This window comes from Syngnathoides biaculeatus, chromosome 9 (genome assembly GCF_019802595.1).
Source record: "Syngnathoides biaculeatus isolate LvHL_M chromosome 9, ASM1980259v1, whole genome shotgun sequence".
Classification (NCBI taxonomy): Eukaryota; Metazoa; Chordata; class Actinopteri; order Syngnathiformes; family Syngnathidae; genus Syngnathoides; species Syngnathoides biaculeatus.
In genome coordinates this window covers 2,998,464-3,014,745 of record NC_084648.1, presented here as the reverse complement: position 1 = coordinate 3,014,745, position 16,282 = coordinate 2,998,464, and the positions used below count along the sequence as shown (strand labels likewise).

Genomic DNA, 16,282 nt, shown 5'->3' with positions numbered 1-16,282 from the left:
ACATTCATTGCACTGCTGAGTGAAAACTTGTATTTTTTTTTATTTTATTTCCTTAGTATGCAAATATGTTGGGGGTACAGCTCTAAATATTGAGTGTTAAAATGTGTTTATAAAATTATGTAATCTAAAAACTAATCTATCTTTAGTTTTAGTACAGACGCTTTAAAACTAACTCTTAAAAGTTTAAAAAATATACAAATTGTGATAGAGATCAAATATGAAAAAATGTATCGGATTTTTTTTCCGTCAGCTTCCCCAGCCCTACAAAACATGAAAATTAATTGATTGAATTAAATGAACTGATTAATCCGAAAGCATCAAATATTTATTAAATGAGGTATTATTGAAAAAAAATATGAATGTATTTCCCTCATCACAGCTTTGGTTTGTACTCAAAACAACAACCTAGTGTTGTTAATTTAGTTCATTGAACAGTCCTGAAATTAGGGCCATTTACATGTCTGGAATATTTGCTACCTGGGAGTGATCCACCATCACAGCCAGGCAGTAAGTCAATACAGTGTTGTTTTGAAGCTCCTCACCACATGGACAAGAGGGAAAGTGGACGTTACGCATTCGTGTTGTGCCTCATCCCATGATATGGTGTGATACAGGTGACTCTGAGGCAGCAGAATTCCACATATCATGTGGAGCGGCAAGCAAAGAAAGCGGGTTTCAGGTTCAATAAGCTCGATGTTCAAAGTTCTGATGTTGTTGGGTGGTGGGAGAGGAGTTGGCGCGAGGTGAAGTTAGGAGGTGCAGGATTCTCACAGCAACATCTTGACTCCTCCCTTTGGAGACTGAGCACCCTGAGAGACACCTCGTGGAGGTGCTGGTCCAAATTCTAGCCGCTTCACTAAGCTGCAAGACAAGTACAAATACCTTTAATACATCACAGACATGTTAAAGCTACATTTTATTTCATTGGACATTATTCCCCCCAATAATCATTTTAATATATCCATCCATTTTCTTTTGCCGCTTATCCTCACAAGGGTCGCGGAGAGTCCTGGAGCCTATTCCAGCTGTCAATGGGCAGGAGGCAGGGTACACCCTGAACTGGTTGCCAGCCAATCGCAGGCCACATAGAGATAAACACCCGCACTCACAAACACACCTATGGGCAATTTGAAGTATCCAATTAATATTGCATATTTTTGGAATGTGGGAGGAAACCGGAGTGCCAGGAGAAAACCCACGCAGGCACGGGGAGAACATGAAAACTCCTCACGGGCGGGTCTGGGATTGAACCCGGCACCTCAGAACTGTGAGGCCAACACTTTACCATCTGAGCCACCATGCCGCCCCATTTTAATATATACAACATAATTTATTCTAAAATAAAAACACCTAGATCCTCATAAGAATAAGCTGTGATACAGCTGACTGGGCCTGACTGCAAAAAGAGACCCCCCCCCCCCCCAAAAGTCTGCGATCAGATGAATTCACGAATGCTGAACCGTCAATGTGTGGAATCTACTGTACCCCACTCATATAAAGTTAGATAATCATCTCTGGTGAAAATTCTGGATGAGCATAAAATGCACTACAACCTTTACAGGTGAACTTAATTTGACATTCCGTAGACTTTTGTATTCAATGTTGCAGAACTTTTTGCACAATTTACTGTATTCTAACAAGGCTCTGATGGGAAAATTTTATTTTTCTTTTTATTTGGCCCAGTCTCAATCTGCATAGTATATTAATCGGCAATCCCTCTCACCTGTCATACTGTGGAGGAGGACTCATGCTGCTAGCATGGATTTCAGCCCCACCGTCTAGCCCACAAGGACTAGCGGGGGCAGCTGGCAGCACCAGCCGTGTATTCGATGAGTCGTATACAAAGTCACGACATGAGGCCAGCTTGGACTCCAGATTCTGTCATCCCACAAATAACACAGACAACTTACACAATTCCACAAACGTCATCATGATACCTACATAAAACACAGGAGACAAATACATCTCATACCCCAACTTTTCTCAGCAGCTCCCCAACAATGTTCAGTGCAGATATTCTTGCAGATGTTGTAAGAGGAGTCCCTGTTAGTCCATCACCTGAGACAGAACAAAACAGGAAAATACAAAACTTATTCACGGCAAAAGGCCAATCATTAAACATTTAAGCAAACAGAAAGGAAAGTCTTTCCACCTCGCCGGATGCTGGATACAAGAGGGGTGGCGAACGAGCTGGAAGGTTTGGAAGGGGTGACAGGGGTCGGGGGGTTATTAGCGGAGGGGCACGGCAGGTCCGATCGATCCAGGTCTTTGCCCATGCTGCTGGATGGTCGCCTTTCCTTCTGACGCACCGCTAGCTCCTGGCGAAGATCTGTGTCAAACAGCACAACCAAAGGAATGTTGTACAGAATAAAAAGTGAAACCCCTGAAGTCGAAAGTCAAATGTCTCTGGTACAATTCGGAAATTATCAAATGTTTCTTAGAGTTGCACATAACTTTCGAGAGGTTACTTTAAGAGATTTTGAGAATTGGAGCAAGTGAAGGAATATAAACTCATGTTTTGTATTTTCTTTGGCTAACTTGTCATGCCAACAAAGGAAATAACCACTGATGATGGCAAAGAGGAAAAGTGTCCATGTAAACATAGAACAAGGTTCCACTTAAGTGCTCAATCAATAAGAACACCCAATTCAAGATGATGCTTTTGATGCATTTGTCAGTAACCACAAGAAACTTGGTTTCCCAAAGTTTAGATAGGAATCACCTTTGGTCATTGGTGTGTACTCCTTGCAACATTGTACCATTTAATGAATTAGGTATCGAGATGGTGGTCAGCTTTATGGTCGCCTCAGTAACACCCTATCTAGTACAGTCTATGTTTTGTGATTTTTCCAAGTCTTTAGAGACAGTATGTAACTTGTTAACATAAGGGCAAACTTGCTAAACATTTGGGAGTCTACTCTGGACTTTCTTCCATCAACTTTCACAAATCAGTTCATTTTTTTCTGACTAGGAGCTACTCTTCGGTGGAGCATCTGGGGTCAATGGCACATGGTGGACCTGAGGGAGGCACAATTGAGGATAGTGTGCCTATGAGCGGCTCAGGTCTGTAAGAAAGTATTCCGAAAGCAATGCCCGTTGATCAACCTTGCAAAACTATGCTCCCTAACCAACAAAATGGACAAGCTTCGTCTTCTCAGAAAGACAAGTAAAGACTGGACGTTCCGCCACCCTGTGCTTCATGTAGACAGGGCTATGTGAACACATCTCCAATTGCGCCATAATGCTTTCTGGTTTCCAAATACATCGAGCAGACTGTGTCATGGAGCCATCGGGGACTTTAACAAATAAAAATAAAAGTAGCAAGTGACATTTGAATCATTGTAATGGAGTAAAAGTACTGGTTTCAACAGCAGTAGTGGTGGACGTGTTTTTTTTCTGGTCTTGTCAATTCTTGTAACCAGTATCCGAACCAGGTCAAGAGCAGAACCCCGGGCCGATGAGTCGGGATATTAGTCCGCCAAGGAGTAATATGCCATAAATGGTGTGCGTGTGTGAAATGGATCTAGCTGCCAGCGTTGAAAGAGTACAAAATAGCCTATGACGTCAGCGACGGCGACGCCACTGAGTGTAGCTAATGTGTTTACCTCTGGCTTCATCTTTGAGCCTCTGAACAGACTCAAGCAGGTTCTCCTTCTCATCCAACTCACTCTCAAGAAAAGCATTCCTCTCAATGACATGGTTCATCCTCTGCTCGAAGTCCTCGAGAGACATGATGGTAGCCCTGGGCAGGAATGGAGATGATTATTGTGTCCCTGAAACTTTGCAAACTACAGTGCCCTCCATAATTATTGCCACTACCGGTTAAGATGTGTTAAAAGCCTTCAAATAAATTCAGTGTTTATTGCAGAAGAATACTGTCACTGAAAATTTTAGGAAAATGTAACCTTCAACTCAAATGAATTGTAAGAAAATAAAAAAATCCCTGACTAAAAAATAATAATTTTTCATTAAATCACCTGTTCCACAATTATTGGCACCCATAACAATTCCCAGGAAATAAATATAATTGAAGCATTTCTGTCATTTCTATAGTAGTTTACAAAGTTTACCAGAGTATGTAGGAACATTTAATTAGTAATTCATCACTTCCTGTTTCCCTGGGGTATAAATATGACATGACACAGTGCCATTTCTTTTATCCACTCTTAAACATGGGAAAGACAAAGGAACACAGCATACAAGTGAGGCAGATGTGCGTCGACCTTCACAGGTCAGGCAGAGGCTACAAGAAGATTGCCACTCAACTGCAGCTGCCCATATCCACTGTGAGAGGAATAATTAAACAGTTCAAAACAACTGGAACAGTGGTAAGCAAGCCTGGACGAGGACCCATGTTTATTTTGCCACCACGCACAGTGAGGAGGATGGTAAGAGAAATCAAAAGATCTCCAAAGCTCACTGTTACAGAATTACAACAAATGGTAGCATTCAGGGGTCACAAAGTCTCTAACCCAACCATCAGGCGCTGTCTATACGCCAACAAGCTGTTTGGGAGGCATGCATGGAGAAAACCTTTCCTCACTCACAATCATAAACGCAAACGTCTGGAGTTCGCCAAGCGGTATTGGGGCTTCAACTGGGACCGTGTGCTTTGGTCAGATGAGACCAAGATTGAGCTTTTTGGCAACAAACACTCTAAGTGGGTCTGGCGTGCCATGAAAGATGCGCATGCTGAAAAGCACCTCATACCCACTGTGAAGTATGGGGGTGGATCAGTGATGCTGTGGGGCTGTTTCACTTCCAAAGGACCTGGGAACCTTGTTAGGGTGCATGGCATCATGAATGCTTTGAAATACCAGGAAATTTTAAATCAAAATCTGTTGCCCTCTGCCCGAAAGCTGAAGATGGGTCGTCACTGGGTCTTTCAGCAAGACAATGACCCTAAACATATGGCCAAATCTGCACAGAAATGGTTCACCGGACACAAAATCAAGCTCCTCCCATGGCCATCTCAGTCCCCAGACCTCAACCCCATTGAAAACCTGTGGGGTGAGCTGAAGAGGAGTGGACCTAGGTCTCTGGATGATTTAGAGAAAGGAGAGGAAAGAGGAATGGCTGAAGATCCCTCTTTTTATCTTTTCCCATCTTGTGAAACATTATAGGAGAAGATTAGGTGCTGTTTTGTTGGCAAAAGGGGGTTATACAAAGTATTAACACCAGGGGTGCTAATAATTGTGACACACATTATTTGATGTCAAATAATTATTTCTTTATGTGGGATTTTTTTCCCCACCGAATAAATGCACTTGTATTGAAGGTTGGATGTTTCTCTTTTTTTCCATTAAGGTCCCATATTATTTAGAAAAAAAAAATATTAGAAGCTAAAAAGCACACCTTAACCAGGGGTGCCAATAATTATGGAGGGCACTGTACTTTTACAGCAAACCAATTGCAATGAGATTTCAATTCTGACCTTTTGGTCCTCTCAAGGTCATCATTGGATTGTTCTAGCTCTCTGATATATTTCTGCAGGTGATCTTTGACCGCTGTCGTCTCTGCCAGAGTTTCCTCCAGGGTGGAGATGTGCTTAAAAGTATCAGTGTGCTGGCTCTCAAATTTCTCCTGCAAGCAGCACCCAAATCAGTCAGATGCCAAATATTGCTGACATCCCCAATTCAACGGTGTAGTGTGCAAATGACCAAAAAAAAAAAAAATTATAAAAAAGGTATTTAGGCTGTTAAAAATGGCATGTAAAACGAGATTGTGATTTTATTTATTTTTTCTACTGAACAGCCTCCGTTCTGATGATACAAAGGCCTACAAAACTACTGTACAAGTGTGAACAGAACTTAAGGGTTCCTTATGTTACCAACTTTTTCCAGTATCTAAGTCTATATGGCGGCTTAATAAATGTGAATCCTATCTGCACGGTTACACTTTTTTCAAGCCATGCCCGTCTGAAACAGTTTTTGATTCCAGCATCCTTGTCAATTGCCCTCGCTCTATCTTCATCCTTTTTTTCTAACACGTTCGCCATCGTAAAACTTTGAACACACCGTCGCTAAGTTCGCGCTAAATCCCACGCGCCATTACTTGGCTAACTAACAAGTTACACTGCGATTTCTGAAAACCGAGAACACATGTACATGGCAATGGTGAAACTCGATTAACCACTAACACGATTGGATCGTTATACTGTATAACTCTGTTGTCCAATCGAGTAATCTGCCGCAAACAAGTTTTAATGTTTATGTCGCAAAATGCAAATATTTACACTACCGAGCAAGTTAGAACGGCATATGATAGTCGTGGTTGTGCTAGCACGAAGCTGAACTTGCAGCTCGGAGCCCACCACCGAGAGGCAGGTGCACGATATCCTACCCCCTGAAATTTTCTCAACGGATGTGCGCTTATCTAGAGAATGGTCAATTTGGTCTGAAAAAGTCGGAAATCCGCCGATCGGCGGAAAATTCTCATCCCTGCTTTAAAGAGTCTTGTTCACAGGACGAGCTCCTACACACCTAACCCTAACCCTATGCAACAGTATCTTCCTCCAAGTGGCCAAGGACAACTCCATCATAACCAAAGAATGTGCCACATCATCACCAAAACTGTACCTTTGTTCATTTCATCTGCTCACCCCTCCTTTTGACCTTGTGTGTTTTCTAATTTAAAAAAAAAAAAAAAAAAAAAAAAAAAAAAAAAAAAGAGTATGTGAGAGGCTGGTTCAGAATGTGTTTGGAGACTGTAACTGGCCTGTCTCTCACGTCCTCCTGATCACAAGAAAGACGACTTCTTGTTCGTTATTTGTGCAGCTATTCCAGCAAGTTAGGTGATAAACCTAACACTAAATATTCATATAATCAAATCATTTTATTTCATCATGATGTATTGTTATAATCCCACGTAATTTACGGCGGTATCTATTGTCAATCCATTGACGAAAGCTAGATTATCTATATCTTCCTCAAGCATGTAAAAGGGAAACGTTTTCAACTTCAAGATAAGGCGGTACCACGGGATAAAATAACCATTCGCATTTAAATATATGGACTGACTAGTCTAACATTAAAACTTATATCAAGTCAAAGTAAATCCCAATCTCATACTTATTATAGTTAGATACTGAAACATTACCTGTGTTATATCCCAGAAATGTTTTCAATGTAACTCAGGGGTGCCCAGATTCCCCCCGTCCAAGATCTACTTGTCAACCAGCCAGTCTCTCGTAATCGACCAGCGGAGCGGGGATGCACGCGCGCATCACAACGACTGCCGTAAACAGGAGGCCGGCTTGCTAGAACACACCTTTATGTGCGTGCGCTCGACGTAATGGCCACACCTGCAACAAGCGACGAGGTGGATGATAGTCTAACGTCTTTTGTTTTTTTTTTGGGCACGCCGTCACATGATCAACCAAAATTGCCCACGCATTGAGCCCTGCTGGTGTAACTGAATTTCCTTTGACATAGCTCATGATTTTGATTACTTTTGACGCAAATGCACTCGCAGTACATGAAGCAGCTCGGAACATGTGCTTTTGGGATCACTTCCGTACACGCTCAGTATGGTTAACTTGCATATCCTGTTTCCGGGTGATTGTTTAGGAGCAGGCTTGTTTCGTTAACAACGTTTATGAAATAAACACGTAAAATTAACGTCAAGACTACACAAAATAAGCGACGTCTTTCAATATCGATTTTTTGTACTCATAACAAATTTTACGCGCGTGATTTTTCGTGCTCGACTGTGCAGATTTGCGAGTGCGATGGCGTGCGGGTGCGAAATGTGAGTGACTGGGTAAAACTGTACAAGCTTAACACAATGCGGGACGTTGACACACTCTTATCTCCTGCCTGTTCTAAATGAAGAAGACTTTACATCTTGCACATCTGTGACTCTTATAAGGAATAGTTCCTATAAACCAAAATGTCTGTTGTTCTTTATTCTCGTTACATTCTTGTTCTTTGTTCTGAACGTTGTAACAGGGCAGCACCGGCTGCCGGAGAAAAATTCTTTGTGTTTTTACACACTTGGCCAAAATGCTGATTCTGATTGTAATAAGCAGGCATTGCGAGCCCTTCAAAATTGGAGTACTGTGGTGACCCAACAAAGAAGACATATTCATTATGAATCTGTACCATTAAGAGATGAAGTTCAAAGTTCAAAGACATAGGCTGTTATTGTTATTGACCCCTTTCCTGCACCCCCCAAATTGCATATTCAGTTCCACTTATTCATCAAACCTTAAGGTTTTCCAGTTCCATACGGAGCCTGCTGTTATCCTGCAACAATTCCTTGTTCCGAACTTCACACTGCTTCAGCTCGGCTTCCAATTCTGCTTCATAGTCTCGACTCATCTGCTGAAATTCTTGCAGCTCCTCCTGAGCTTCATCTGCCCTGATGACAGCAAAACGATTCCATATGAGTTCACTATGCATTACTAAGTAGTGCTACATTCGAGATGATAATAAATGACAGTGGTTTCGTGTGTGTAGTTATAAGCATCCGTAATTACAGCATCTAACGTGTTAGTGTATGTATTAGGATTATATTTAATGATACTACCTCTGCTGGTGTACGTTTGCCTCCTCCCTCCAAAAGCCCAACTCCTCTTGTAGAGTCGCAAAGTTGCGTTGTGTTGTCGCCTCGCCCATGTCTCAGGGTGCTCGGGTTTATACGACCTAACTTAAAAAGTGCATCAAACAAGTTGCTTAACAATGGGTTTGCCTCTCAACGGTCACTGCTGTTAGCAGACGCTAACATGCTAATATAAATACCAAAATCTGCACAGCATTTGCCACAGAGGGCTGGGGTTAACGTATAAGATAATCGTAAAATAATGCAGAAATGTTAACTTGTTTTGGAAAGACAAAATGACTTCAACATGAATGTAACATGAGCTTAACAAGCTTACTAGCCGGCTTAGCAATGAAGCTAAACTACCACGTCACACTACGCCAAGTTAAACATTTTTAAAATGGACCCACCTGCATGCAAAAGAAATAGTAAAACAGATTGGATTAATGTGTATATATTCCTGGCAAAAAGTTATCTTAAACACGTTGTTCGTAATGTGCGTTGCTCGAACAAACTTAGTTTAGCTCTGGCCACCAGCTCAAATAACCCTTCGGTTTTCCACCAATCAATTACAAACAGAGCTTGAATTTTGAGACGCTATTGGTCTGAACGAATGACGACATATACCGTATACCCAATCAACCCAATCCTTTTATATATGTAGTGGGTGGATTTTTGGGCTTTGACGTAGCGCCACAACAACAACAAAATAATAATAATATAAGAATATTCCCACTGGGGCCTCCACTCCCTGAGAAGGGTTGCGTCAGGAAGGGCATCCGGTGTAAAAAATTGTGCCAAACATATGTGCGTTCATCTGAGATGACACGCTGTGGCGACCCCGAAAGGGACAAGCCGAAAGAAACTTACTTTTTATTAACGGATATTTGATTAGATTAAAAGGTTTAAAAATAATGGTAATAAAATAATATGTCATAACAGGCAGTATCATAATGCCTTGTTTATTTGGTAATGAAGTCCCATAACAGCAAAAAACAGTTTTACATTTTTTAAATGAGTGTCCATTCTAAAGTGGCATTTCCATTATTCCATTACTGTATCAGGCTATTTTAACATGCACATGTTTTTATGAATTTCTATGAATTTTTCATGCTTTAAGAATATCCCATCAAATCGGTATGTGCCCATTAACTATTAAGGTTTCATTTCTCATTTTACAGGTGCAGAATAAATGAACATCACTAATAAAAAGGGAAGTTTTAAATTGCAGTAAGATCTTCATTACAAAATAAATATACAATATGCACACTAGTACAAACAGTAGTCAGTTAGAGAAGCACTGCCGACATTCACAAATGTTAGGAAGGTATTACCTAAGAAAAGAAAGTGTTATTAAAAAAATTTAAATATCCTGACTTCATCACATTACCCAAATCTAGAACAAACAAGTAAAACTGAACACATAACCGACACTTCAAGGTGGATTTTATGCTTTAGAATAGTTGTCTTTGTCGTAAACAACACTAGAGTGCAGTGACGTTAAAAAAAGACAAATTTGGAAAACTGACCTAATATATGCAGCCTGTTCAGATAATAAGTATTTCAAGGCTGTTATATGTGCCTTACAGGAGATACACATGGACATTCCATACCACCTGTCGAGATCATGTCAGTTGTTGGTCACCGCAGGACTTGGTCAATGAGGTTGGAAGAGCTATAAGAAAATGCAAGTAATCTACAGTGTATATGTCTATATTAACAGCCACACCAGCAGATATGTACACAAAGAACACTATTGTACTTGAGGAGTTCAACAACTTGTCACTGGAGTGTACAGATAAGTTACCTTGGCATACGTAGCAATGTGCTAATATATCGCACCTTATGGATGTGGACTCACAATACTCTTTTATTTACAATGAAGGAAATGAGTATTTGAACACGCTGCAATATTGCAGGTTCTCCCACTTAGAAATCATGGAGGGGTCTGAAATTTTCATCGTCGGTGGATGTCCACTGTGAGAGAGATGATCTCAAAAGAAAAATTCAGAAATCACAATGTATGATTTTTTTAACGATTTATTTGCGTGATACAGCTGCAAATAAGTATTTGAACACTCATCTATCAGCTAGAATTCTGACCCTAAAAGACCTGTTAGTCCACCTTTAAAGTCCACCTCCACTCCATGTATTATCCTGAATCAGATGCACCTGTGTTAGGTCATTAGCTGCATAAAGAACCCCGTCCACCCCATACAACCAGTAAGACTCAAACTTGTAACATGGCCAAAGAGCTGTCCAAAGACACCAGAGACAAAATTGTACAACTCCACACGTCTGGAAAGGGCTATGGAGAAATTGCCTAGCATCTTGGTGAAAAAAGCTCCACTGTTGGAGCAATCATTAGAAATGGAAGAAGCTACACATGACGGTCAAGCTCAATCGGAGTGGAGTCCCATGCTATAGATCACCTCGTGTGGTCCCAATGTTCCTTAGAAAGGTAAAGAATCAGCCCAGGACAAAGCGACAGGACTTGGTCAATGACCTGAAAAGAGCTGGGACCACTGTTTCCAAGGTGACTGTTGGTAATACACTAAGACGTCATTGTTTGAAATCATGCATGGTACGGAAGGTTCCCCTGCTTAAACCAGCACATGTCAAGGCCCGTCTTAAGTTTGCCAATGACCATTTGGATGATACAGAGGAGTCATGGGAGAAAGTTTTGTGGTCAGATGAGACCAAAATGGAACTTTTTGGTCATAATTCCACTAACCGTGTTTGGAAGAAGACGAATGATGAGTTCCATTCCAAGAACACCATCCCTACTGTGAAGCATAGGGTGGTAGCATCATACTTTGGGGGTGTTTTCTGCACATGGGACAGGACAACTGCACTGTATGAAGGACAGGATGACCGCAGCCATGTATTGTGAGATTTTGGGGAACAACCTCTTTCCCTCAGTCAGAGCATTGAAGATAGGTCATGGCTGGGTCTTTCAACATGACAATGACCCGGAGCACACAGCCAGGAAAACCAAGGAGTGGCTCCGTAAGAATCATACCAAGGTTCTAGCGGGGCCTACCCAGTCTCCAGAACTAAACCCAATAGAAAATCTTTAGAAGGAGCTGAAACTCCGTTTTTCTCAGCTTCAGCCCAGAAACCTGTCTGATCTAGAGAAGATCTGTGTGGAGAAGTGGGCCAAAATCCCTCCTGCAGTGTGTAAACCTGGTGAACAACTACAGGAAACGTTTGACCTCTATAATTACAAAGGCTACTGTAACAAACATTAACATTGGTTTTCTCAGGTGTTCAAATACTTATTTTCAGCTGTATCACACAAATCGTTAAAATTATCATACATTGTGATTTCTGGATTTTTCCTTTGAGATTAGCTCTCTCACAGTGGAGATGCACCTACGATGAAAATTTCAGACGCCTCCATGATTTCCAAGTGGGAGAATATGCAATATAGCGGGGTGTTCAAATACTTGTTTTCTTCACTGTATTACAAGACCAAAAATCGTCCCATACATCAGTGGAATTACGATGTGACTTCCTTAACTTTGTTTCGTGGATATGCCTTCTTACAATCCAACACATCTGTTTTCACCTGGCTCAACGTTCGCAGTAGGCACATGGGATCAAAGCCCTCCTCACCAGCTTCTTGCAACAACTCCAGCACCTGTTAATAAAACAAGTGAAATGGGCTTCACTCTCTACTAAGTCATTATTGTTGTTCCAAACTGACTCACCTGCAGGCACTTGAAGGATTTCAGTTCACTTAGGTTCTCCTGCAGGAACAGCAGATAGATGCTAAGGTCATTGTAGAAAGGTGTGATCCCACCCAAACCACCAAAGCCTGGCAGCATCTCGTAAGGTCGGAGGAAGTTGGAACTTTGACGTGCGGGTCCGACAGAGGCGTAGGCCACCAGTGGAGTGAGTAGCACATACACCCCAAAGTTGATGTAGCTGAGCAATCGGAAGACCCCCACTGCCACAAGCTTACACTGGACAGCTGAGGGTACCCTGCTGTCATTGGTCAGCACCCCTGTGCGCAGGTCACAAGGAAACTCATCGGTAAAGGAAGCCAGTCGAATGTAGTATCCGAGGTAGATGCAAGCGAGCAGCAAGATGAGCAGAGTCAAGGCTCGGCATGCCAAGTACATGATCACGAGGCGGTAAGAGAAGCGCTTGGTCTTTAGATACTGCTCGACTAAAGGATATTTGAAGCAACTTTCAGTCAGCTCCAGAGCACTGCTGCAGAGAACACACAAAATAAACTTTTAAGACAAAGAATACAAGTGTAAACAAAGGAATGAAGTTAATTTGGTAGCTGGGATAGGCTCCACCACGGCCTTGACTTAGTGAGGATAAGCGGTACAGAAAATGGATAAGGGGCTTGGAAAATGTATGTATGGCTGGATGGATTTAGTGCATATCAAAATGCATGGTGAAAATTTTTCATAAAGTATTTATCTTGACTATTTTTATTATGACCCTCATTGGCCAAAACAGTCTATCCACTTTCTGTACTGCTTATCCTCACTAGAGTCGCAGGTGGATGGGAGAATATCTCAGCTGATTTTGGGTGAGAGAACGGGTCACGCTGCCAATCCCAATATAACTATATTATCGTGCCAAAACGTCAGGTCAGTCAACCAATCAATCAATGGACCAATCAATCAAATCTTGTTGTATAGACCAACTTTCATCCTTAAAAAGCAAGGCTTCACAGAACAAGTTCAAATTAAAAATCCCACCCACTTGCTGCACCCCTCAAATTCTCAGGTGAGTTATGAGCATATTAAAAAATATCAGCAAAAAACATTTTTTTCTGTAAATATCATGCTTTGAGTTACTGTATAAATCTAATGTAATGCAATGGTGTTTACGCTATAAACGCAGCTTCAAGCAATGTCTCACATGGCTAATGTTTATAAATCTCTCTGATGCTATCATATGATTAAACTAAAACATCATATCCCTTTGCGTAGAATTTAAGATGGAGCTGTTCAATGTGTTTGATTAAATACTAAGACAAGATCATAAGTATAACACTAAACAAATCCCGAAAGTGAAAGAAAGTCGCTTCTCTTAATGATCCGGAACAAACAAAGCCCATTACTGAAGAAAAAGAATCGCTCATGCAAAGAGATGTTTTGTTTTGTCCAAATATTTCAGTGTGAAGATTGAAATATTCGGTTGTTTACCTCTGTGCGTCCTGTGAAGCATCCTTATCTTTAGCATCCAAGGATGCCAAATTCTTTGCCAGTTTAATGGCACGATTGTAAAAGCGGTCAAGCTCCTCCATGATGAAATTGAGATCCGAGGAGAGATGGGGGGCTGCGGTGAAGCGCCAGAAAAGGGCAGGGATATACACAAAGATGGCCAGTGAGAGCAGGATATATGGAAAGAACTACAGGAAAAAAGAGAACAGATTTAAGCATTGTCACTTTTGGTTTAAAATTTATTGACTTAGAATAGTGGTATCATATAATTATGTATCATCGAGGTGGAGTGATGATGACAGCCCCTACAAGTGAATGTGTAAATGGCAAGTGAGCTCACAGTACCTTGTGAAGCCATAGTGGTGAATCATCAGCTTGTTGTTGTACTGCTGCCCAGCAAAATGAATCCACATACGCTGCTTGTCTCCAGGAGAAGTTAGTGGGGGCAAAGCAGCTGATTTGTGTTCCTGGAGGAGCATTTAATTAGAAAGTTTGATCATCTACCATTTCCCCTGTAACATATCCGAATGATACTCGAGGATTTATATCATCCATCCATCCATCCATCCATCCATTTTCTTTCACCGGTTATCCTCAAAAGGGGCGTGGGATCGCTGGGTCCTATCCTAACTATTTTTGGGCTGGAGGCAGGGTGCACCCAGAACTGGTTGCCAGCCAATCACAGGGCACATAGAAAGAAACAACCAGTCACACTCACAATCACACCAATGGGCAATTCAGTCTCCAATTAATGCATCTTTTTGGGATGTGGGAGGAAACCGGAGTGCCTCGAGAAAACCCACGCAGGAAGGGGGGAGAACATGGAAACATCACACTGGCGGGGCCAGGATTTGAATACCGTTCCTCAGAACTGTAAGGCAAGAACCAACCGGACTGTAATTTACAAATCTGTAAAGGCAGCATAAAGCCTGAAAGGTACATAAAGGTTTTGGAGAAACATGTGCTGCCATCCAAGCAATGTCGTTTTCATGGACGCCCCTACTTATTTCAGCGAGACAATGCCAAACCGCATTCTGTATGTTATACAACAGTATTGCTTTGTTGGAAATGTGTGGCAGTACTAGACTGGCCTGACTGCAATCCAGAGCTGTCTCCCATTGAGAATGTGTGGCGCATTATGAAGGGTAAAATACAACAACGAAGACCCCTAAATGTTGAACAGCTGAAGCTGTACATCACATCAAGCAAGATTGGGAAAGAATTTCACCTACAAAGCTTCAGCAATTAGTGTCCTCAGCTTCCAAATGTTTATTGAATATTGTTAAAACAAAAGGTGATGTAGTACAGTGGTTAAGATGACCCTGCCCTTGGTTTTTTGGAACATGTTGCTGCCATAAAATTCCAAGTTAATGGTTAAATGCTAAAAATGTTAAAGTTTATCAGTTTAAACATTAAATTCCGTGGAGTGTATTCAGTGAACTATAGTTTGTACATCCTTTGAAAATCATTGTATTCTGTTTTAATTTGTTTTAAAATGTCGCAAATTCATGGGAATTGTGTTTGTACATGATTTGTAGTGCGTCTGTGGGAAATTGTACCTATTCATTGAGAAGAACCAACCCAATATGGTGAAATTGAGCCAAGGTTCTCACCCCCCCCCCCCAACCAAACACTTCCATCTATGCCTTTATAGACCTAGTTTTGTGAAGCATGGAAGCAAAATAAAGTGTTGCACCACAAAGTTGGAACCATAAAAAATGTTTTTGTCAGAGGAATAATTAAAATTTACAATTAATTAATTTTATGAGCCATAATTACTGGCAAATGCATTAGGAAGGGTGGGACATTGTTTGTCTACACAGTGTCAAACTGCTCACTTTGGCAATGCACGATGGGCAATGGGTATGAACCTATGAACATTAGATGGTTGAACAGCCTTTGAGGTGTGTAGATGATTTATACGAAATGATCTGAACTAGGACAAGTCCACACGCTGCAGCCGAAACGAGCTTGTGGTCCTGCAACTGACTGGGCGTAATTCAAGTAAAAGGGTGGAGCCCAACGTCACACTTGGATATTTAATTTCAAACGCCAAGGAATTCAAATATTTTATATTAATATACTTGTTGCATATTTAAGATGAAAAAAAAAACATTATTGTCATTGAAATCAAACAAGGAGTCTATGTTGTGGTGACATGAGCATCCGTGTTTCCTTCGGAGGACGCTTCGTCGCTTACCCACGGAGACTTCCTGAGCAAAAGCGAGCGAGATGAGAAACAAAGGTAGTCCCACGGCCAGGAACGTCACTATCTTATCCACGGCGAGCTCCAGACGCATTCCTTTGTACTTTGCCTCCGTGGGATCCTTCAACAAAAAGTCCGAGAAGACGTACTCTGTTGCTACGTGAGCAATCGCCATGGCGCTCACACAAGATAATAAATAGAAGAATAAAAGTCGCTAGATTTCGAATGAAATGTATGAATTGAGGCCAAGTAGAAAAAATAAAGCCTAAAACTCTCAGCCGCTATTGTTCATGCATCTCCATTCACCGGTGGGATGACGGTTGAACCTGCCGTCCCGTTATTGTTC

The 16,282-nt window shown here is 41.4% G+C and overlaps 2 protein-coding genes across 4 annotated transcripts; both read right to left on the bottom strand.

Moving 5' to 3' along the window:
- Positions 1-311: 311 nt before the first annotated feature.
- LOC133506169 (nuclear distribution protein nudE homolog 1-like) lies at positions 312-9,101 on the bottom strand. Of its 2 annotated transcripts, none has more exons than XM_061830025.1 (9): positions 8,952-9,101; positions 8,530-8,649; positions 8,208-8,361; positions 5,435-5,583; positions 3,606-3,742; positions 2,153-2,329; positions 1,973-2,058; positions 1,724-1,878; positions 312-861 (listed from the first exon to the last, which is right to left on the bottom strand). In XM_061830025.1, the coding sequence occupies exons 2-9, from the start codon at positions 8,616-8,618 to the stop codon at positions 768-770; spliced, it is 1,041 nt and encodes a 346-aa protein (XP_061686009.1). In that variant the 5' UTR covers positions 8,619-8,649; positions 8,952-9,101; the 3' UTR covers positions 312-767. The 2 variants fall into 2 exon arrangements, with proteins under 2 accessions (XP_061686009.1, XP_061686010.1); XM_061830026.1 differs by having other exon boundaries at positions 8,530-8,645; positions 8,952-9,089.
- A 168-nt stretch (positions 9,102-9,269) lies between these two features.
- Positions 9,270-16,266, bottom strand: LOC133506168 (pannexin-1-like). Of its 2 annotated transcripts, XM_061830024.1 has the most exons (6): positions 15,931-16,266; positions 14,076-14,197; positions 13,713-13,918; positions 12,255-12,759; positions 12,113-12,184; positions 9,270-10,216 (listed from the first exon to the last, which is right to left on the bottom strand). In XM_061830024.1, exons 1-6 carry the CDS (start codon positions 16,109-16,111, stop codon positions 10,199-10,201), a joined length of 1,104 nt encoding a protein of 367 aa, XP_061686008.1. In that variant the 5' UTR covers positions 16,112-16,266; the 3' UTR covers positions 9,270-10,198. The 2 variants fall into 2 exon arrangements, with proteins under 2 accessions (XP_061686008.1, XP_061686007.1); XM_061830023.1 differs by having other exon boundaries at positions 9,270-12,184.
- Positions 16,267-16,282: the final 16 nt, after the last annotated feature.

Excerpts from the sequence above, each read along its gene's own strand:
- LOC133506169 (XM_061830025.1), bottom strand. The coding sequence starts at position 8,618 with ATGGGCGAGGCGACAACACAACGCAACTTTGCGACTCTACAAGAGGAG. Across the intron at positions 2,330-3,605 it reads GCTCAAAGATGAAGCCAGAG|ATCTTCGCCAGGAGCTAGCG; the intron begins GTAAACACATTA and ends TGTTTGACACAG. Across the intron at positions 2,059-2,152 it reads TGTATCCAGCATCCGGCGAG|GTGATGGACTAACAGGGACT; the intron begins GTGGAAAGACTT and ends GTTCTGTCTCAG.
- LOC133506168 (XM_061830023.1), bottom strand. The coding sequence starts at position 16,111 with ATGGCGATTGCTCACGTAGCAACAGAGTACGTCTTCTCGGACTTTTTG. Across the intron at positions 12,760-13,712 it reads GCTTCACAGGACGCACAGAG|CAGTGCTCTGGAGCTGACTG; the intron begins GTAAACAACCGA and ends TGTTCTCTGCAG. Across the intron at positions 12,185-12,254 it reads AATCCTTCAAGTGCCTGCAG|GTGCTGGAGTTGTTGCAAGA; the intron begins GTGAGTCAGTTT and ends TTTTATTAACAG.